The 22,525-nt window shown below is 41.2% G+C and overlaps 3 protein-coding genes across 8 annotated transcripts in view; 1 reads left to right on the top strand and 2 right to left on the bottom strand.

Annotated features, from left to right (window-relative positions):
* Window positions 1–9: 9 nt before the first annotated feature.
* Window positions 10–5,987, bottom strand: psmd7 (proteasome 26S subunit, non-ATPase 7). The gene is made up of 8 exons (XM_067589496.1): window positions 5,829–5,987; window positions 5,304–5,395; window positions 4,380–4,472; window positions 4,180–4,277; window positions 3,983–4,063; window positions 3,285–3,376; window positions 2,866–3,064; window positions 10–620 (listed from the first exon to the last, which is right to left on the bottom strand). Exons 1-8 carry the CDS (start codon window positions 5,900–5,902, stop codon window positions 363–365), a joined length of 987 nt encoding a protein of 328 aa, XP_067445597.1. The 5' UTR covers window positions 5,903–5,987; the 3' UTR covers window positions 10–362.
* LOC137182909 (dynein light chain roadblock-type 2) lies at window positions 5,972–7,073 on the top strand. 2 transcript variants are annotated; one of them, XM_067589500.1, is made up of 4 exons: window positions 5,972–6,059; window positions 6,305–6,380; window positions 6,480–6,647; window positions 6,773–7,073. In XM_067589500.1, the coding sequence occupies exons 1-4, from the start codon at window positions 6,057–6,059 to the stop codon at window positions 6,814–6,816; spliced, it is 291 nt and encodes a 96-aa protein (XP_067445601.1). In that variant the 5' UTR covers window positions 5,972–6,056; the 3' UTR covers window positions 6,817–7,073. The 2 variants fall into 2 exon arrangements, with proteins under 2 accessions (XP_067445601.1, XP_067445600.1); XM_067589499.1 differs by having other exon boundaries at window positions 5,993–6,074.
* Window positions 7,074–8,862: 1,789 nt separating this feature from the next.
* The window catches only part of LOC137182904 (genetic suppressor element 1-like), a 22,962-nt gene continuing 9,299 nt past the window's right edge, over window positions 8,863–22,525 (bottom strand). For all 5 annotated transcript variants that reach the window (XM_067589488.1, XM_067589486.1, XM_067589489.1 and 2 more), the window contains exons 2-16: window positions 22,334–22,513; window positions 20,555–20,754; window positions 18,303–18,469; window positions 17,964–18,167; window positions 16,835–16,990; window positions 15,680–15,981; window positions 14,699–15,011; window positions 13,978–14,585; window positions 13,754–13,866; window positions 13,375–13,654; window positions 12,474–12,587; window positions 11,985–12,365; window positions 11,489–11,794; window positions 10,760–10,863; window positions 8,863–10,612 (exon numbers count right to left, since the gene is read on the bottom strand). In XM_067589488.1, coding sequence (XP_067445589.1) covers window positions 10,487–10,612; window positions 10,760–10,863; window positions 11,489–11,794; window positions 11,985–12,365; window positions 12,474–12,587; window positions 13,375–13,654; window positions 13,754–13,866; window positions 13,978–14,585; window positions 14,699–15,011; window positions 15,680–15,981; window positions 16,835–16,990; window positions 17,964–18,167; window positions 18,303–18,469; window positions 20,555–20,754; window positions 22,334–22,511 — 3,552 coding nt within the window. In that variant the 5' untranslated portion in view covers window positions 22,512–22,513 and the 3' untranslated portion in view covers window positions 8,863–10,486. The remainder of the gene's footprint in view (window positions 10,613–10,759; window positions 10,864–11,488; window positions 11,795–11,984; window positions 12,366–12,473; window positions 12,588–13,374; window positions 13,655–13,753; window positions 13,867–13,977; window positions 14,586–14,698; window positions 15,012–15,679; window positions 15,982–16,834; window positions 16,991–17,963; window positions 18,168–18,302; window positions 18,470–20,554; window positions 20,755–22,333; window positions 22,514–22,525) is intronic.

Below are 22,525 nucleotides of genomic sequence, written 5' to 3'. Positions count from 1 at the left end.
ACAAGAAACTTTTAATATGATCCCAATTTAATGTGTGATAAACAAAACATTTTTCTCCATCTTACAAAAAATCAATACCAGGTGTTGTACGACACCAGGAGCATGGCAACTATGAAAACAGAATAAACAGGTTCTCATAGTTCAGAACACCAAAGAAGCAAACATCATCTCTGTACGATAAGAACAGTCTTTATGAGTGCCACTTGCAACCATGAGGCCAAATCTCAAATGACACCATTCCCCATATACAGTCCTACTTTTAGCCCGAGACCCACATACAGAGCTGTGACTGTGGGCAGAAAGTAGAGCACGATCCAGATGAAGACGACGTGATCTGAGAGAAGACCTTGAAGAAAGAACACTCATTTCTTCTTCTTCTCATCTTTCTTGGCACCGTCCGCTTTCTCCTTATCTTTGTCCTTCTCATCTTTTTTCTCCTTGTCATCTTTCTTCTCTTTCTTTCCTTCCTCCTTTTCCTGTCCTTCCTTCTTTTCTGCGTCTCGGTTGGAAATCTTGTTGTTGATCAGGTTGTGCAGAGCCACCACAGAGCGTATGAGCGAGGCCAGGTAGACCACCAGCATCTGGTCGTTGGTCTTAAGGTAAAACGCTTTTGTGAACTCCTGCAAAGACAAAATTCATGATAGTCAAAAAACAAACAAGTCATCTTATAAGACAACACACAGTAAGTATATATAGAGAGCCCAAGTGAAACAGGGACTTTGGGTTCTGTTCCAGGTGTAGCAAAACATATATCCAAATATCAATATGTTCTGTTGTATTAACTCCATATGTTTTAGATATGGATGGTTTAATATTGTTGTTTACTCAATATTTCTGTGGCCCTTAAATGTGCAGTTGTGTAGGATTTAGTGGCATCTAGTGGTGAGGTTGCAGATTGCAACCAACTGAATATCCCTCCCCTTCCAAGTGTGTAGGAAAAGCTACAGTGGCTGCAAAACTTGCAAAAAACACAAAGCTCTATAGAGCCAGTATTTGGTTTGTCCATTCTGGGCTACTGTGGAAACATGGCGGTGCAACATGGCGGGCCCCATAGAAGAGGACCTGCTCCTTCTGTAGATATAAAGGGCTCATTCTAAGATAACAAAAAACACAACAATTCTTATTTTCAGGTGATTATACTCCAATTAAAACATACTTATGAATATTATATTACATTTATGCCAGGCCCGTTTCGCTAGTTGCCACTACACTCTACACACTGCACCTTTAACGAACCTAGTTTCTCATAAGCTTCAGACCAGACTGGTGTAAAAGTTTTCAGACAGCAGAGCTCCCTTCCATGGGATCATGGTTTTCAGTTAGTAAATAAATCAATGACAATTGACTTTACGGGTGTTTGTAATTGGTATGTATAAGGATGAAGCAATGTTACAATAATAAGAGAACCTGTAGCTGTAAATTTTCATGGGAGTTGCAGGTGTTTTTTTGTATGCTAAAAATTGATCATTGTTTAACTTTGTTAAAAATCATATAGGTTTCACCTTCTAAAAGCAAATGCTGTAAAGGTAGACAAATTGTCCTTAAATATGAAAAAAACATCACAGAAAATGCTTAATTTCAACTTCCAAACTTCAGAAAGACGTGTGAAAAAAACAACTGAATTACTGCATTAAGTTACAGAAGCTAGAGGAACAGGAACCAGCTCAAAGATGACATCATGTGTTTGATCCTGCTGATTACATATAAAGCACTCCACGTCCTCGCCCCTAGCTACATTTCTGAGCTCCTTGTTCCCCATTCCACTTCACGACCTCTTTGATCCTCACATCTCAGCTTTCTATCTATCCCCCATACTTAGCCCCAACTCTGTGGAATCATCTTCCACAATCTGTTAGATCTGCCGAATCCTTGGACTGTTATAAACAACGCATAAAAACCTGTTTATAACAGCAAGCCTTTCTATAGACCTCCCTTCATGTTCCTATGTCCTGTTTTATTCCAGTTTGGTTGATTTCTCTCTGTGCCGTGTTTGTCTATTTTATTAATCTATTTGTTTCAATTTTGCATGTGTATGTGTCTGTAAAGGGCTTTGTAACTGTGTTTTTAAAAAAGTGCTATATAAATAAAAGCTTACTTACTTACTATCATCATCACAAACAATAAGAAGGTTAAAGGTAAATTAATTACTGTGATGAACCTTAATAAAATATTTTGAATAGCATCAAGGCCAAAAACATACTACAAAAAAGTCAGGAATCAGGAATATGTCTTTTTATGCCATCATGATGTTGGTTTATGTGGTTCACAGGACAATTATTTTGGTAGTAGATTATTTTATCTATTGATGAACTGCTCTAAATCAATACATTGTATTAAAAAAACAACAAAGGAATTGCAGATTTCAAAGTTTATCACAAAATTTCATTTGGAAGACATCACTATGGTAAATCACAGTCACCATTAGTCACCACATTTCCTGAACATGACTCAGTTTGCCCTCCAGTGGATAAAATAAGAAAGTGCTGCAGGCTAAAAATGTTGACTATTTTTATAGTGTCATTTTTTGTTTTTCCTTCAACTTCTCTTTGGTTCAGAGTGTTAATTAAATATTGTGCAGCAGGCAAAAGAATCTGGAAGTGGATGCAAAATCATTCCTTTCTATTTCAGTATTTAGCTGAAATAGAAAAAAACTTTAGCTGGACTTAAACAATGAAATCGATAGAAGGTGTAACAATAACTTGCAGCTTGTAAAAATCAAGCTCTCAAAGACACTAGAAAAATATTTATCCAGATGTCACTTAAAATCAAGTGAAATTTGTCCCACTGCAGTTCAACAGACACCCATTTCTGTGCAGTGATTACTGCAAATACAAAATAACTACACATCAAACAGAATCAACTTACCAGTAGATTAACATCTGGCAGCAGGTTGAAGACATCCTGCAGCTGGTAGATGATCTGATGGTTGATGGGAAGTTTGCCTGCTGCTACTCGCTCAAGGTAAGAGCGGATGTCCAACAGCTTCGAGTTCAGTCCCTTCAAACCATGAACCTGGTTTGTGATGCGCTGTGACAGAGTGCCCACTGTGGTATCCTTGATATCTCTGTAAACAGGATGCAACAGATAAAAAGTTGGTATGTGTTTACATTTTTGGTTAACTCAATTACACAAGACGTTATCATTTTGTTAAACAATATCTGCCTGTTTGTGTTTGCACTTTGGTGATTGAAGCAAAGTAGTACCAGAGTTGCATCATTTATACTAATAGTCAGTATGTGATTAACAGTGTAGCAAAATGTGTGAATCAAAGGATTGTTTGGTACCTGAGCAGGTGTTCAACTCCCACTTCTTCTGCCTCTTCAGCTCCAATCTCACTGGTGACATGTTCAAATGTCTTGGATGTCGGAGTGCCATCCTAGAAAAATAAATGAAAATAATTCAAACTACAATTTAAATCAAAGTTTGTTTTCAACTGAGACAACAAAAACCTCTCAAATAATATGTTTCTTTCAATAAATCACAGTTGTGTTTGGAACATTTTGCAAGACAAAATTATTATTTCAGAATAAACTGGATGACAAACACTTAAGTACAGACTGTCATCTTTCATAGGAATACTTTCTGTCAGTCAAAGGAAAAATGGAAGAACTAAATATACAACATAGTATCTTTGGTATGACCCTAATAACTGTGTTTTTTAACATTATCAATGGTGAAATCCAAATTTTAAATTAATACCTTTTTAAAGGCAAAACAAGTGCCTACAACTATATAACAAGGCTTTAGAAATTCTAAAAATTACAGAAATAGCTTTTTTTTTTTTAATTGAAAACCACAGGAGTTGTGCCCAAGGAACCCTACACACTTTGTCACTAAACTTCCACAAATAAAAATGTATTAATTATTTCATTCATAACTTTTACTTCAATAAGAACAGAAACCTTCCTTCACTCCAAACATTGTATTTAACTCCAAACAACTTTTATTCAGTCAACTTCAACTCAGTCCATGGTTCACTTACGTCATGTATTTCCTCGACAGAGATGTATGCTTCTGTGGGCAGGCCGAGATCTTTGGGCTTCACATCTATAATGACTAACACCTGTTAGGAAAAGCAACATGTGAGAGAGTTATTCAAACATCAGAAGGAACATAATAGGATGAAGTGTTTCCAAGATATATGAAGCAGAAGAAAAAAAAAATCAAGTAAGTACATACCGAATTGGTACAGTACTGCTTGATGAGCTCATTGATGGCAATATCATTCTTGTGCAACTTCGGTCCTGTGTGATACCATCCGACTATCCTTTCTCTGGCTAAAAACCAGGGAATACAAGGAGTTATTCACAAACATGTAATCATCCTAACACAGAAAAGTAAAGCACAACTGAATTATGTAGAGACCAGCAGACTCTTACCATTAACTTTCTTGAACATGCCATACATATTCTCCAAGTAGTCATGATCCAGGAACCACACTGAGTCATCCCTGTCGTCCTCATCAAATGGCACTGGAAAGAAACATTGACAGTAAATTAGTGATTTGACAGTATCTTACACACAGTAAGACAAACGTGGCTAACTTACAACATTCAATGACTTTAAAAAATAATTTTGCTCCACACTGTGCAAAAGCAGTCATTACCCTACAGTAAAATGCTATCTAGTGCATAAGTTAAAGCCCCCTTGCACTCAAAAATGTTTTGTGCATTTTGTGGATATTTATATCACTAGATTTATTGTCAGATTAAGACTTTACCAGAAAAACGTGAGATGAATTTATAAAATATGGTGCGTTCAACTCGAAAATGTGTTTTGCTTCTTGTTACTTCAGTTGGATGTTTGAGCTTCACTGCGCAGAATGATTTATGTGCAGAGTTTAACACTAGAAGGCTGTTTTCACATTCATCTGCTGACGGTGGAAAATTTCTCTGTGCTCATCTTAAAACTGAGTTACAGGTGTGTGCCTACAAGCATAATTTGTGACATCACAACTAGTTTAGAGTCAGTCGTGGTCCAGTATGAAACTTACACAACTGATGTGAAAACTTTAAGCCTACAGTGCACAAACACTGAGAATGGACTTTACAGTGAAGTAGGAGACATCTTGTGTCCAGCAGTAAAACTTTTTAATTTAAAATTATTTGCATATTCATAGATTCTGGCTTTTTCAATGAGGGGAAAGGAGTAGATACAAAAAAAAGTGATTCTAACAAGATTTTTTGTGGGGAAAAAATATATGACAAAAATTATTATTCAGAGTATTTTGTATATATCTTAAACTTGTCTAAAGAGGATCTTTAACATATTTATATTTGAGGTACTGTTATCAAGACACTCACCTGCAAAGCTGTTTGACACATCAAGAACTTTCTTCTGCCATGACCCAAGGAGGACTCCGACAACTCGTTTCTGGTTGCCAACTTTCCCTATTCTGCAAGATTGAATAAAATCAAATTAACAGGGCAAATTAACTTGTCAGTTGACCGTATTTTAGTTTAGTACTCCCATCTTTGAAGTAACGCCATTACTCATCAACACAGAATGAGTCGTTAGCCTGCTCGGTAATGTATGCTAAGCTAATGCTTTCATGTTATCCATCGCTCATGAAATAAAATGACATGATTGTGTCTTTGTAATAATGACGTCTGTTACTAATCAATAAAGCCGTATCATTCATTCATTCATTCCACTGACATTGTCGAGCTTGGTGACGAACTAAACTGATTTGAGTGAGCTAACTTACTAGCCTGGTCTCTGACTCAGCAGGGCTAACATTAGCTTAGCTTAGCGGCAACGTTACGCTTCACGACACTTTAACAGCCAACACTTGCAGGGTCTGAACATATAAATTAAAACATACTGACCTGTTGAAATGATCAACCACGCTGAGCAACACCAGCGGGTGAACAACCACATTTTCCACCGCTAACTCCGGCATTTTCGTAGTGAAGATAAACAGGACAGCACACAACCCTCCTCCACACAATGACGGCTACGCTACACTTTCCGCTTGCGTCTGACGTGGCTTCCGTTGCTCTTGGCAACCACGGGACGCGGAGAGGAGAGCCAAAAGACAGCTGCTCGCAGACAAAATGGTAGGAACCGAGCACGTAAGTTTACCGTATTTTGTGTCAGAAAAGATTTTTCTAAATTTGCTTTACGTTATGCCACTTAATGGTAAATGTATTAATGTTTATATTAACGTTTGATAACCGGAAACGTTAGCTCTAACATGAAACTTGAAAAGTGGCCGTTATTAACAGATTCTGCCAAACAGACATTTCTTATGTAACGTAGATATTTAGGTTTTTTATTAAATGTCTTTTCTTGTGTCCTGCAGGCTGATGTTGAGGAAACACTCAAGAGGATCGAAGCCCATAAAGGTGTTATTGGAACAATAATTGTAAATGCAGAAGGTAAGCCAAAAAAACATACAGATTAAATAGTTTTCTTAGATGTTTACAGTGCAGCATATCTGTAAAGGTGACTGTTTTCTTTATTTATTTATTTTTCAGGTATTCCCATCAGGACAACTTTAGATAACTCTGCCACGGTTCAGTATGCAGGACTTCTTCGCCACCTCACAATGAAGGCCAGGAGCACTGTCAGAGACATTGACCCTCAAAATGACCTCACCTTCCTTCGCATTCGTTCCAAGAAACATGAGATCATGGTTACACCAGGTAAGTTAAACTGATGTTGACTTGTACTAATGACCACTGAAACAAACATTTAATATTATCCCAGCTGTTAGAGAAACATTGTTGGCTCTAAATTTGTATTCTTCTCTTCTTTCATGCCTTCTCAGAGAACGACTTTCTTCTGATAGTCATCCAGAACCCATGTGAATAGCTGCTGGACATTTCCATGAGAGTCAGCCTTTAGTTTATCACATGATGGTGCTTTATCCATGCAAAATATCTTTTACCACTGTGTTAAACCACTCCATGTCCTGTATAACCCCTCTTTTTCAACTTTAAACTCAAGTATTTTGCCTTAATAAACACAATGCATTGTCTGTTTTACACAATATTTATTTCTTTCAATCTATGTCTTGGTATTGATACTGAATAAAATGATGAAATAAAGCTGCTGGTCATTGTACAATACTCAGTATATCCTAACTGTTAATTCTGTTCATGTACAGATAGATGGGTGAGAAACTCAGGAGGAAACCTGAATAAATGAATTAAGCAACATAAACGCAGATACGTCTATACTGGTGTGCTGCATGATACAGTTAATTAACATGTGACTTTAGTAAAAATGCTGAGCAGACCCAGTTGACCTCAATCTTTCAATCAAGAAAGCAAGAGGAAAAGATCTAAGTGACTTTGAAAGAAGATTCATCATTGGGTCATGGATGACAGACGCAGGGACAGAAACAGTGGATTGACAAAAGCAACATCTGCATGTAGAATGTACGGGGGTCCGACGGCTCTGTGCTCTGGTTTACATTTTCTTGGCAAAGTTCGGGTCCACTTGGGTTCTTACAGGAGAGGTTTATCGCAAACCACTGCAAGTTATTTTGAGTGACTGATTTTATCCAGTGATGAAATATTTCAATCCTGATGCGAGTGATCTCCTCCAGGATGTCGATGGTAAACTGAAAATGATGTAAATCACAAGCTGTGGCTTTTGAAGTCACTATATCTCACCATATTGAACACCTACAGTATTAGAGAGTTTGGACTAGCAAGATTTTAGGAAACGCTCTCCACCACAATCATCAAACCACCAACAGAGAGAATATCTTTCTAGAGACAAGTGGAATATGTGCCAAGGTGCATTGATCCCCGGCTCCTCCAGTCCACATGTTGAAGTGACAGACTGAACCACAAATTGCTTCCAATAGCTGCGCCATCAGTATGTGATTGTGTGTGTGAATTATTTACATTGTACTGTAAAGTGCTTTGGATAAAAAGCACTATATTGCTCCTGATGAGCAGGTTGGCATCTTGCATGGCAGCCTCTGCCATCAGTGGGTGAATTTGTTGTTATTGTAGACCAGAAAAGCGCTATATAAGTGCAGCCCATTTACCATTTTACAGGAAATGATGAGGAGAGATGAGAGGGTGAAACGACATGCAATAAAAGTTCCTGTCTGGACACATGGTTGGGGTCTTGGCCCCTGTAGGCCGCCAGGGTACCCAAATAATGGCATTCAAAGTCAATTAATCAGATTTTAGGGTACAGTATTTAATATTAAACTATATTAAAATTTTGCAGTTTTTTATCCCTTAACTCTTGGTTGAACTAAGATGATGTGGCTAGATTTTAGCTCTTCAGAAATATGATTTTTTTAAAGATTTTGTTTACCATCAAATACACCACATTTAATAGTTTGCTTTGTAAACCATATGTCCAGCCCAGTGTACCAGTATAATTTAGACCTGTTTTAAAAACATGGATAACTCTCTCTTTTTTATGCTGCCCTCCAAATATAACCACCAGGTCCACTGTAGAAGTTTGCTGTTGCTGTAGTGTGAACATATACAACACATGTCCTAGAAAATTACAATTATATTCAGCTATTACAATTACAGATGTCATGATTTGTATGCCAACTCAGAATACCTGCTTAATAGATAAGAACTCCATTATTTTAGGATGGTCTGACACAATTGGGGTTTCTTACATTTTCATTTATCACCTGTGTGTCTTCAAATAACTTCATTCAGCATGAATGCAGAAAGGTTCACGATCAGAGAAAATTTTCAGTAATTACTCAAAAACAAATCATCAGAAGACTCAGTTGTAAATATTCATGAGCCTAGCTGCACGCAATCAAGTTGCTGTTAATCTAAAACTAAGTAAATGCAAACGTAGACCACTGTTAAATATTTATCACTAACAAAGACTCTCTCTCCCCCCCAGGTACACGACAATAACCAATAAGACATTTTACAAGTATTTTAATGTAAATTTCCATCAGAATGTACAGCAATATGTTAATAAATAATTCATCGCAATTATACAGCCCAAATAATACATTACATAACAACTGATTGAAACAAATATGTAGGATTTCACAGCAAGTTTGTAGAGGAGACTGAACAGGTGACACAGGTGATTTGGGGAGATTGCTACTGTAGCTTGTAGACGGGAGATCCTGGGATTTTAATGTTCAGAGGAAAAGAGGCAGAAATTATGAATTTGTGACATTGTTTTATCTGGCTTGAACAAAAATAAATCTCATCAAAAGACCAGAGACAGTATATTTTATTATTATCCACCAAGAGACAATGCCATTCTGATGTTTATGTAGAGAATTTCAAGTACTCTAAGAGTATCAAGTGAAACAATATTGTTAGATTTGTCATTATTCTGAGACAGAATTGAATCATTTTGAATCATTTTAAAAAATATGCCATAAGAATCTTTTAAGTCTCACTCAAGTGATGCCAATTATCTAACAACATATGTAGATTGTTGCAAAAGGCCTTCAGAAATTACAACTTTTATTCTCTTCAAGTTTGATCAACATTTATAGGCATGTGGAGGAATTCATGGTATGAGATAAACCATCATACAATGGTGACAACAGCTTTATGATCTTGTGATTTGCCATGTTGTCTTCTATCCTCAATTAACCTTTGTCCACTTCCAAACATTTTGACATCACGTAATATTTTTCAAATACTGTCCCAACATCCTTCATTTTCTAAATATTTTTTATTCTGACCAGCAGCGATTCAAACAAAACATATGGCTTCCCACACAAAATGGTTAAAACAATAAAAACATACAAATCTCTTCATCTATCACAACTGACATTACTGATGGAAAATTTATTAAAACTCAAAAAACTTTGTTGATACCATTTGCCATTATATAGATAATATCTTTTAGATGTTTCCTATCCTCTGTAGCACACAAACTGCTTCATTTGTCAGATACAGTACTCAGTAGACACTACAACATTAAACCACACAGAGGACGGTCAAGTATTCCCTCAAATTCCATTTCAAGTGCATCCTATCAAGTTTAAGGCCTGAGGTGTGCTTTGATTCCTTTACTCAATTTTCTTTCTCTGAGTATTATCCAAGTGACCACGGCACGCCTGATCTCTTCTCATTTCTGTCCAGAGAGGCTACAGATTTGTGCCAAATGATAGATCTCATTAGTGTGGATCAATACGGTTGATGTAAAAATTGATATGACATGAGCTAAATGGTGGAAAGTCCTTAAAGCCAACTCAGGGACTCGCATGAATGGTTAGCATTACTCCGACAAAGATGCTGTTTCACCTCCACAGTGTTACAATCCATGGGCAGAATGAGAAAGAGTGGGAATGCCCAGACTACATGGTCACCACGGATTACGGTTACCATGGCAAACATGGCAGATAATCAACTGACTCTGGAACCAGTCGGGTAACAACTGATTGACCAGCAAGGTAACAAGAAAAGGATTGGCTCCTTCAAGTGCTTTAAGTGCAGAGTGGTCTGGCTGCAGTCTGTCTTGTTCTTGTTACTGTTCCTTCGCTGTCAGAGGTGAATCCATCAGAGAGCGTCAGAGGTCACCTGGGCGTGTGCCCCCTGCCCCAGTGAATGTTAGGTAGTGTCAAACACCTCCTGAAGTGCTCGAGCTGGGCCTGCAGTCTCTCTCTCTCCTCTCTCACTTTCTGCCTCTGACTCACCAGCTCCTAAAAAAAGGAAGGACGGACACAATTCGCATTACAAAATCCAGACTTTTATTTGACTGAAAACAGGGGAACACTGGCACGAAAAGATTAAGGTACATCTGAAAAAAACAAAGAGGCAGACATGCAGATATGGTCTGAGATACTTACCCCCATAGTGAGAGAGAGCTGCTCTGCAGTTCTGGTCAGGTTGTAGTTCTGTGCTTCGAGTCTTTTACACTGACTGTGAAGAACCTGCCTCTCTAAACTCCATTCTGTACAGAGAGAGATACATACAAACCTTAGATGAGGGGAAATTATATCCATAATAATACCACATTTCCCACAATTAACCTGAAAATATCACAGTACATCCCTCTGAGCTTCGTACACAGGAATATGAGTTATGTGAAGATTTTTAATCAGTCTCACAACGACAATTCCTTCAACTAAGAATAAATAGCAACCAAAAGGGACACTTTGAGTTTCACTATGAATGAAAAGTGCAGTACAAATGTGTTGTTATTATTATTATTTATTTATTATTATACAGTACGGTGTCTCTTGCTTGTTTTGTATGATACAGCACCTAATCTGTAAAAGTATTACACTTTCATATTTTCCTCATGTAGTACAAAACTTTTTGGGGCAGGCTGGAGTTGAGTCAACTATTTTGGGGCATTTTTATTCCTTTTGTTAGAGATGAAAGGAAACCAAGGGAGAAAGAGGGGGGATGATATGCAACAAACCCCTTAGCCACAGCTTGTATTTAACTTTGAAGAAAACCCCCAAAATTACATGATGTCATTATTTTATTTCTGTGATTGAAGAAAAGGTCCTTTTAAACCCCATGAGATAAACATGAGTTATACTGATAAAACTGGCTTGACATTGACTCACCATCAACGTACTCCTGGTAGGCCTCAAAAATTGCTTCAATACCCTGCCATTTCTTTGGAGCCTCTTCCACCTCCTCCTCCTCCTCATCCTCGTCCTCCTGCCCAGACTCGTCTTCATCCTTGTCATCAGACAGGTTTTCCCGTGGTGCTGGAGTGTCCCGGCTGGCTAGAGAGGAATGGAAGTGATGACCGTTGATGTGTGCATGCTGAGGGGCGTAGTTATGATTCGAACTTTTCAGTGGAGAGATGTTGTGAGGCAGAGAGTGGTCAGCCTTCATGCCAGCCTCAGGAACACAATTTGAGACTCCTTAGAAGAAAAGAGCGAGATAAAAAGACAGCGTCAGTCTTTGCAGCCATTTTCAGCATCTCATAAGGAGCCGATAGACATTTTACCAGCTAGCAGGTACATGTACACGCCACTAGGTGGCAGAACATGGTCATTGTACAATTTATAATCAAGCGTAATGGGTAAAAACCTATGGAAGTGAGTGGCTAACCTTTGTTCTGCAGTGTGTTATGTGTGGACTGCAGCACGGCCTGGTGGAAGTGCTGAGCAAAGGCCTCGGGTGTGAATCTCTCACAGGGCCGATTCCGTCCATTCTGCACCGGACTGGGCTCCTTTTTCTGAGGAGAAGCAACAACGCCATTCTGGAGGCCCTGGATCTTCCTGCTCGGCTGAGTCTCCATGAATCCAGCTCTCTCATGATGGGGAGCCAAGGGTGGAGGGATGCGGGCCACCTGGGAGTCCATGGAGGGCTTGAACGTGTCATTGTGGAGGAGATGTTTAGGTTTGTGTAAGTATGGAGGGGAAGGGCTAGGAGAGTCTGGGTAAAGATGTCCGTTTGATTGACACGGCAGAGGGGCTGATGAGGAGTCACCTACAAAGAAATTTGCACAGTTCCTTAGAGGAGGGTTTCTTTGCTATTTTCAACATGTGAATGTGTGTCTGTATCTATACAGTATGTATGTATCTGTATCTGTCTCACCAGTTAAGGGAGCAGGAGGACTGCTACATGGAGGTAAAGAATTATATCTGAGTGTGTCCAACGTCACAGTCTTCCTCTGAATGGCCCTCAGTAGCTCTTCTGTCCTCTCCTTATCTACAAAGAAAAAGACAGAATGAGAACACCTGTCATTCATACTTGAAAAATGGTGGATTTAAAGAATTGATCGGCACCAGGAACTGATGGAAAAAGGTCAGTAAATTGATCCAAGGTAATGTCCAGTGCAACAACACCAAAAACTATGGCTACAAAGTTTAATGAAGGCTTTTCTGTTTTTCTTTTTTCTTTTTTTTACTGGTTTTCACCTAAAAAATATTGAGATTTTTCAGAAGAGTGGATCTATTAAAACTGATTTCCACCCAGATTTTATGACTCTAATCAATAGCTGATTACCACAGTTTACAGTAAACTAGGTTCACTTGCAATGTTAACATATAAGAAAATGCTACAGGCAACAGAAAATTAAGGGTAAATTTGAAAGAAAGCACATATCAGCTGCTGATTATGCACCAGTGCCCCTCTAAGCAACTAAGAAACAATAAACACATAAACACATACAGTATATACTGTATATGCATGTTTTTAAAAGTATATTCCAAAATAGATATAAATATTTCACCAATATTTCTAACTTTTTTGCCTTACATTTCTACATAAAAACACGTTTGTTTAATAATCTGTCTATCCTTTGCTGGAGAAAGTAGAGAATTCTGCTACAACCTCCTTTCCAGATTCTTCCTAACTTTATTTTCTCCTCTCCCCTCCCACAGCCTTGGTAAATAAAAAGAAATATGAGAGAAACTGAATGTTGTATTTTTCCACAGGGAATCACTAGAGCGGCTGTGAACAAAGCAGAGTAACACGTAACTAAACAGGTCGTTACCTCTCCTCTGCTGTGGGCTGACATGGGAGAGATTGAACATAAGGAGGAAGTCTTTTTTCTCCTCCAGTTCGGGGGCTCTGTCCATCTGCTCGGCAGTGTATGGGGTAGTTAAGGGAGCTGTAGGTGTTAAAGGTGAAGAAGCCTTTTTCTTGCCCCGTTCAGCCAACGGAGAGGGGCTGCGCTCTCTCATCATCCTCCTCCTTTTCCTCCTCTTCCGCGCCAGAAGCTCATCGCGATGGGCCAGCGTGCTGAGGCCACACATGCGCAGAAAATCCACTTTCTTTGGAGAGACATTTGGGCAGGTTAATATCACTAAAATAAAAAAAAAACATTTTGAAATAGTTCATATAAAATGTGATGAATGCATGCATTCATGCACCTCGGAGGATGTGTCCAGTTTGAGTGGGGGCTGTTCTGTCACCCTCCTCAAATGGGCTTTCACCTCCTCCTCGTCGCTCTCATCGTATGACTCGTTCAGGTCATAGTAATAACCTGGTAAGAGCAGAGAAAGAAGAAATTACCTTTCATATTAAAAATATCTATATCCTGTATATCTACGTATATCTCTTTGCCTTCTTTATCCCTCTCCATCATATTGCTCACCTCCCTCCATGGCCTCCCTCCTCCTCTTCTCCTCCAGGTCCAGCTTGCTGAGCAGTCGACGGTGCTGCTGGAGAACTTCGTCATACACCAGCATGCTGTCGGGTGCCTGACTCTCTCGCTCCCTCACTGGAGACGGAGAGGCAGTCTGGCATCTCCCCCCAACGTCAGTGCAATTACCAGGGATAGACAGAGGCACGTGGGGTCTCTGGTGGAGGTTATTGATGTGATGGCGGTGATAGAGGCTCTGGATGGCCCTGTCCTGCTCAGCCTTGTTCCAGAAGCCTGCCTCCTGTAAACTAGCTCCTCTCAGTGAGGGGTACCTCTCTGGGCCTTCTGCTCTCCTCCTGCCTCCTTCTTCCATCTTCTCCCCCCAGGTCAGGTGGGGTCTGTCTGCTCTGGTCAGTCCCGGAGGCGGTCGACTTGGCGGCGTAGGAGGGTTTAATTTTCGACGGGAATCTGCAGGGGTGTCGACAAGGGAGGCCGGGTTCCACAGTGTAGACGGGGGAGCAGGAGGGTGATGGGGACCTTTAGGGGAGATAAGAGGAGGTGGAGCACCAAGGCAGGGGGGCATGTCTTTGCTGCCTGGGTTGTGGTGGATGGAATTGGTTCTGTTAAGGAAAATAGAAGCAAAATCCATTTAAGGTTTTACCTACACTGACTGAGTGACATTGCAGAAAGAGTACAAATCATTTCCTAAAGCTAATTTCTTTGGCATTCTCACCTGTGGCTGTCTCTCCGTGGCTCCACCCCTTTCCCAGGGGACCTGAGGCCCAACTCCATGGGACCGTCCCTCTCCTGTCCTTGACCTCGCTGCCGTGATAACCACGCCTCCTCACTGGTCCTCTGAGTCATCATGGCAGCTGCTAGAGCTCCATGGATCCCCCCTGTAGCTGCAGCATGATGCTTCCCCAGGTGAGAGGGCACCAGGCTGGGCACTGGGTGTGGGATAGAGCCCCTGGAGGAGTGATGGCCAGGCTGCAGGGGCAGGGGTTTAGGGGCTGGGAAACCTGGGTGCTCTGACTCCTTGGGTTTATCTGGAGAAACAATAAAGTTGGTTATTAAATGTGTTATGTCAATGTGATGTGTTAAGTGCTATGTTGATGACATTACGTTGGAGTACATTTGTCTCCACAGGACATTTAAATCAAGGTTTTTAACTTTTCCATAATATCCATCAGATTTTTATAGACACCATTCAACATCTTATACTGATAGAAAGTGTTCATGACTTAGGAAACATGACTGTGCTCAACATATTTCACAATAGTCTCACTTAGATTAGATTATGAGGTATCATGAGGAATGAAACTGAAGTAAAGCCCGTGGACAGAATAAAAATTCAATTTTGCTAATTTACAATTCAATTTCAATCTGCTTATTAAATTTCAATATTTCTTGTATACAAATGGCAATTTTGGCATAATGTTTGCACTAGAGGAGAGGTCAAGGGATCACTAAAATCATAAGTAATTGTCCTTTGGGGAGCATAAATATGCATACCAAATTTCATGGCAATCTGGCCAGTGCTTGTCAAAATATTTGACTGTGGAAGTGTTGGACAGCTATTGAAAATTCAAACTACTAGAGATTACAACTATTTAAATAGAATTATTAGTTTCTCTCTTAGCCTTTGGAAATAGTAATATATGCCTGTGAGTGTGTACATATATACAAGTGCATATGTGTGTTCATGTGTAGGTACCAAGTCTGTTCGGGGTCAGCCTCTCCCCTGGCCTGGCCCTATCCTCCGGTGCTGCCCTCCGAGCCTGCAGTTCAGCCAGGTAGTGGCTCTCCGCCGCTCTGACCATCTGCTGCTGTCTCTCCCTCTGCCTCTCCTTCTGTCTGTCCAGCTCCCTCTCCCGCTCTCTCTCTCTCTCCTCCTCCCTCTCTCTTTCCCGCTCCCGCTCTCGCTCTCGTTCCAGCCCTGCCTCGCGCTCCCTTTCTTTCTCTCGTTCACGCTCTTGCTCTCTCTCTCGCTGGCGGAGCTCGTTCTCCATCTGTAGCCTGCGGGGGAGGTTGACAAGTATGCACACACACACACACACACACACAAACACACACACACGCACACACACACAAACACACACACACACACAGGGGGAGAAGGTGAGAGATGCAACACCCAACATGAGGCAGATATTAACCAAACACTGGTGAACCTCACACAAACATTTGCTGCTGAAACATACACACACACTCAGAGAAACACACACAAATCTGCGCACACGCACTCCACTTACCATGAGGAAAATAATCCATACACAGCATGACTGAGCAAGAGCAGATGAACACTTAATAGGTATCCACAGGAAAAAGGACACACACGCACACACACACACAACAGAGCACATTCACCAGCGATCAATAGCACACAAACAAACCTACAAGATACGCGGGAGCCATTACAGAACCAGACGATAAATACCATTCATTTCAAAAACAACCCCCCCCCCACCCCATGCATTATGCCACAGGGAAACAATATATGTATTGTGAAACTGATAAAGGAGCTCAAAGTACTGACAGAAAATGGAGAGACACAAAGAGAGTAAAAAAGACTTCCCTATGTGTATATGTGGGACTTACGTATGCACTGGCTTGCATATGTATGTGTATGTGTCTGCATTGTGTGTGTGTGTGTGTGAAGGGCAGTGCGTGTGATGAGTGTATAGGAGGCACTGTGGGGTGTGTGCTAAAAATATCACACACTCAGCAACCTGTGCCTACCCTGCAGAGAGAGATTACACAGCCCTGCAGATAGAGAGAGAGAGAGGAGAGAGGTGTAGAGAGAGACAGAGAAAGAGAGAAAGAAAAAAGAAAGAAAGAAAGTGTATATGAATGTGTATGTGTATGTTACCTCTCGGCTAGTGCTGTGTGGTTTAGTTCTCCAGGGTAGCGGGCTCCAGGCAGGTGCAAGTGGAGGGCAGAGGGATGGAGAGGAGGGAAGGCGCCTCCCGCAGGCACTGAGTAAAACTGTGAGCGCAGTGCAGAAAGACACAGAGACTCCTCCATCCTGTGACAGACAGACAGAGGAAAACCAGTCAGACTTTATCTGCACGGGTCAAGTCTGGAAGGTGAAAGGATAAATGATGGTATTTTAAGGATTGTGGGATAATTATAGTTAGAGAAATTGGTTAAGTTAGAGGGGGGAGAAGAGTATTTACAGGATTGTCCCAAAGAAGCGTTGATCATTTGACCATTGTTCAAAGCTGCACGCTAACACACAAGAATAAAGCAACATAAAGTTTCTTCTTCTTTCTAGGTGTGAATATGGGTGGGTATGGGTGTCAGGACATAGGGTTTTGTTGTGTTTTGATGTATTTCTTGGTTTTTGATCTGACTGAAAAGCTCTAAATAAAATATTTCTCCTCATTCTCTCTGAAATATTTGTATGTTACATAAAAGCTAGAAATACTGCCTTGCGGTTGTATGCCTCTGCCAACCAGTCAAGTTGCAGTTTGCATCCATGTCTGTCCAGACTCATAATATTTGTAGAGAAGACTTTGAATGAATTTAATAAAAGGTATTAAGTGTATCTTCCTTGTATGTGTTCACATGTTTGGCCAATAAAGCTGATTCTGATACAACACAAATTTGTAGTCATGACAGTAGACAGTGCTTCAGATATGAATGTTGCTACAAACAAACTACAAATTCTAAAAAGTGGATGCTTCACACACATCTTCAACCCGGCAGCACGGAAGATCTAAACAATCACCACAGTTTCAAGATTAGTGTCATCAATTCAGTATCCGACCAAATGTGAAATATGGTCACAATCTCCCCTTCTGTTCCTGAGTTATGGCGTTGAATAATGTCCAGAAAAGTGTTTTTGCAGAACATTATGATGTCACAGTGAGGTTGACCTTTGACTTTTGGATATAAAATGTCATCACTTCATCATTTTATCCTATTAGACATTTATGTGAAACTTTTTCATAATTAGCATATGAATTCTTGAAAGTACGTTTAGGTGCAACTGTTACCTGGGTAAAGCAAGAGGGTGGTGCAGGTAGGCAGGGTGATAGTAAGCAGCAGCGGCAGCAGCATGGGCAGCAGCAGCGGGGTCGAGACTCATGGGCAAAGAGGTCAGTCGGAGGTCATCTGAGGCGGCAAAGGGCCGGAGCGCTCTCAGGTACTCCTCTGGGACGGCACCCGAAGGCACCACAGGATGCATCTGCCCAGGCAAACTGCAGAACACATTGGATCATATAATATACATTTAATCTAAATATGTATCATGTGTGAAGATTATAATCAAATAGCATGTTACTTTACTCTTTTACAAATAAAACACTCCATCTATGAGTGTCTGCTGCACTTACCTCAGGCTCTGTATTCGAGGGTCTTGCATGACGGAGCTGGGGGTGAGGCCAAAGGTGTGAGCCAAGGGATGAGGTGAAGGGATGGGGGGAGTCCTCTTATCCTGCTGCGACTGGGTGTTCTCAGCACCCAGCCGCTCCCTACTGAGTCCCTGAACGCCTGGTTCAACCTGAGTGTGATACAGACAGACAGGCAGTGTGAGAGAATGCATTACTATGTAGATGCATGGAGTTTGAGTGTGTGCTAGATTGAAACTGAGCAGAAGAATGTTCAGGAAATGGGAAGGAGCGACTGGGTAAAACCTCCGAGCTGCACCCAGAGGCTCAGCGGAGTGGAAAAGTGGGTCTGATATGTCATAACAGGTCAAGATCAAAGTGGAAAGATGATCCTAATATCTGGCCAACTGTTCTCTCCTTCATCAATCACTCTCTCACTTTCTAGGAGCTCAGAGGATTTGGTCGCCACAACGTTGCATTTGATCCTTGATTGCTCATACTAAATTCACCACCATGACAAGAGCAGTGATGGGAAAAAAATTACAAAAGGATGTTTCCAATAGTTGCATATAAAAATATAATATTATCCTGGTGGCACAGTTGGCAAGGACTCAAATCATGTGACTGTTTGGCCCAGTTTGCTTCATATGTCACATGCCATTACATACATGAAGGGTAAGTAAAACTGCCAATAGTTAATCTTAAAATTTTTAACATTGTCTTTACACTACTGTTTGTGAAGCTGGGGCCAAAACAACATAGAAGAAACAGTGTTCATGGACACTGATTTTCCAGTATAAAGATGTATATTCTGAAGCCAGGAAACATTTGACTACAGTATGTTAATTAGAAAAAAAAAACAAAACACTAACATTCCTACTAATGTGTAAAATCTTGTTGCTACAACAACAGACGGTGATACAGGTCAGACTAACCAAGGACAAACCACAAACAAATGACCTCTCCCAGCAACACCCGATCTGCTACCCTTGTTTTGTATAACACTTGACTTGCAGTAAAATATCTGCGCTTTGAATACGTTTGAATAGTTTTGAATGTGTCACATGGAAAGTAGATTCAAACCAGTGATGAACCGTCTGTCTCTTTATCATTCAGCAATCTCCACTGGTCCAAAATGAGAAGGGGACAACACATTCAGGGTCTGGAGAGCAGCCATCAAATTCCTTGACCTATGACCCCATAGACAGCCGATGGCCTCAACAGATGCAGCAATACAAACACAAACAGTCTTTTGCTTATATTGTCCTGTGCTCTGTCTTTCTCTGACTTCTAAGACAAGCTGCATCCAGTCAGGACAAATACTGAATCTATGCAATGCTTTAGAGCCCTCTCTCCTCTCTCTGTCGCTCTCCTGCTCTTTCTTACTCGCCCTCCCCTCCTTTCTTAACATCCTATTCTCTATTTTCCTGCCTCCCTCCCTCCTCCCTTTCTCTCTCTGAATGTCTGAATGGGAGCCCCAGGCAGGCAGAGCCACAGAGTGGTCTTTGTGAAGGGGGAGAAAGGCAGCTCTGATCCAGGGGGAAGTGGCTACTGTGGGGGCTAACCCCTGCATTGTGTGAGGGGCCTGGTTCCTCGCCCCAGCTTAAATTCACTCACACACCCACAAGCAAACACATCCACAGACACGCACACACACATACACACACACACACTAACACAGGTCCCTCTTCACATCTTAAGCCTTTTGTGGTGAAGGGTCAAGTACACACACACACATGTATGCACACGCATACAGTACACACACACACACACACACACACAGAAACACTGCAGGAAGCTGAACACAATAGGTGCCAGTCTCTACAGCCTCCAGTGTTTCTTTACAGACCCCTCATGTGTTGCTGAAAAAGACATGGACTGATTAGTGAGAGGAAGAGGGAGCGAGGCAGAGGGGTGAAAGCATGAAAATGAAAGAATGAGACAAGACAGAAAAAGAAAGAGGGGGTTGGGGGATGGAGGGATGGCTGGTTTTGACAGTTTGATGTTGACAAGCACTGAGACTATTTCTTTAATAGAGGGAGCAGCAGCAGGACAGATAACGGAGGCAAAAAGAGACAGACGACTCATCTGTGCCAAGAGAAAGCACGAAAGAGAGAGAGAGTGATGAGAAAAAGGAGAAACCAGCAAGACAGGGGAACAAAAAGTACAGATACACAGACAGAGAAGAGCAGATGTCTTGTCTCAAACTTGCCTGGAACACCAGCAGGTACGACAGTTTGATAGACGACGTGTCTTACCTGTCGTCCGTCGGCCCTCCAAAGGCCGTTGCTGGTCTTGGTGGGCGCAATGGTGACTACCGGAGGGGTGCTGGGGACACCGTGGCCCCTGGACTGGCCCAGGAGGGTCCCTAATGAGCCCCGCTTAGGGGTGGTGACTGGTGAGCTGTGGCTGGTGGCGGGTGAAGAGACAGGAGACGACTCACCGCTGAGGGCAGAACCTGAAGAGAGGAGGGGAAGGGAGTGTGTGAATGACAGCAGGAAAGGCAAGAATAAACTGCAGCTATCAGACAGCTGATCAGATTAAAAAGATTTCAGGATCAAACAATCCCCCAGTGACATAATACAGATGGTGCACAAAAAGGAAAAACTAACTTTTTTTGTCTGTGTGTCGGCCAACAAAGAGGTAAACAGTGATTCAATCATTTTGATGAAAAGCATTCTGGCGAAATATGACAGAAATAAAAGAAAGCGTAAAAAGATACAGTGGGTAGAAGAGATTAGGGGAAAGAGGCACAAGATGAAAGATTGTGTGTGACGATTGTGAGTGTGTGTGCGTGTTGATAAAAAGAGACACACATCAGAAATAGAGAGAACGAAAGAAGGATGTAATAAATGAAGGTGTTAAAAAGAAGCTGGGGTGAAACATGGTGAAGGGGAACGTGTTAAATGTGATGAGGAGAAAGTATGCGTGTGGATGTCCATAACATTCACACTGCCGTCACTCTATTACTGTAACACTCATTAATCAGTACACACACACACACACACACACACACACACACACATACACAGAAAAACACAAACACATTCAGAGTGGGTAAGAGGGAGGAAATAATGAGATGGAGAGAAAGTGGCAAAGCATGAGCTCATGTAGGTAGAGAAAGAGCTACAGGGAGAGAACGAGAGGGAGAAAATGAGATAGTGATGGAGAGAGAGAGAGAGAGAGAGAGAGAGAGAGAGAGAGAGAGAGAGAGAGAGAGAGAGAGAGAGCTTGTTATAATTGGCTGTAATTAGATTCTTATTATTAGGAGATGAATGGAAACGAATGAAGGAAGAGACAGAGAGGGAGAGGTCAGGATAGGTCAGCTCTTATCCAACACCTTCATTAGGACACCAATGAGCTGAGTGAAGACACACACAAACACACACAAACACACACTCTCACACACACACACAACCTAATAGCTACCAGGCAGAAAAATGTTTCACATTAATCCACAAAAAAACAACCATGGCCTGTAAAATTATCTGCATTACACAGTTACTGGCACTGTGTTGCAATACACTGTCCAATTTTCAGTCATCAATACCTCGTTCACATCTTAAAGGAATAGTTCAACATTTCGGGAAATGATTTGCTTTCCTGCTGAGAGTTCGATGATAAGATTGATACCACTCTCATATTTTTATAGTAAATATGAATCTGGAGCCAGCAGACAGTTAGCTTAGCTTTGCATAAAGATTGGAAAGAGGGAAACAGTTAGCCTAACTCTGTCGAAGGGTAACAAAGTCTAAATACCAGCACCTCTAAAGCTAATTAACACATTTTATCTCATTTGCGTAACCAGTGTAAGTGTAACTGTAAATGTTTTTACGGAAAAGTTTCGTGGTTCAGAGGTGACAAATAAACTGAAAATGATGTTGAACAAACTTGATGGCAGAGCGTTTGGGTAAACCAACAGCAGGAGACTGTTGTAGGTGTGTGTAAGTGTGTGTGTGTTCAAGACCATGTTGGCTCTCCAGAGCCTGGAGCTGCTGGACCTGTGAGGTTTTTAAGGAGGTTAGATCACTGCTCACCTCTGGGATCCTCGGCCTGTTTGGCCAGTTTACGCAGGGCAGCAGCAAATCCAGAGTTTGCAGATTGGGCAACTGCGTTCCCATTGGTTAGTGGGCTGAGGGGACTGACAGTAGCCGTGGTGCGCGTTGCTGTGGAGATCATTCCTATTGATGGTGATTTATTGGACTCATGGTTCATACCTGAAGAGGAGA

This window comes from Thunnus thynnus, chromosome 5 (genome assembly GCF_963924715.1).
Source record: "Thunnus thynnus chromosome 5, fThuThy2.1, whole genome shotgun sequence".
NCBI lineage: Eukaryota > Metazoa > Chordata > Actinopteri > Scombriformes > Scombridae > Thunnus > Thunnus thynnus.
This window is presented reverse-complemented; position numbering and strand designations above follow the sequence as displayed.

Coding starts and splice junctions, on each gene's coding strand:
- psmd7 (XM_067589496.1), bottom strand. CDS start 5,902: ATGCCGGAGTTAGCGGTGGAAAATGTGGTTGTTCACCCGCTGGTGTTG. Junction 3,377..3,982: donor CTGTCGAGGAAATACATGAC/GTAAGTGAACCA, acceptor TTATTTTTCTAG/GATGGCACTCCGACATCCAA. Junction 621..2,865: donor TGCCAGATGTTAATCTACTG/GTAAGTTGATTC, acceptor TTGTCTTTGCAG/GAGTTCACAAAAGCGTTTTA.
- LOC137182909 (XM_067589499.1), top strand. Junction 6,381..6,479: donor AATAATTGTAAATGCAGAAG/GTAAGCCAAAAA, acceptor TTTATTTTTCAG/GTATTCCCATCAGGACAACT. Junction 6,648..6,772: donor TGAGATCATGGTTACACCAG/GTAAGTTAAACT, acceptor ATGCCTTCTCAG/AGAACGACTTTCTTCTGATA.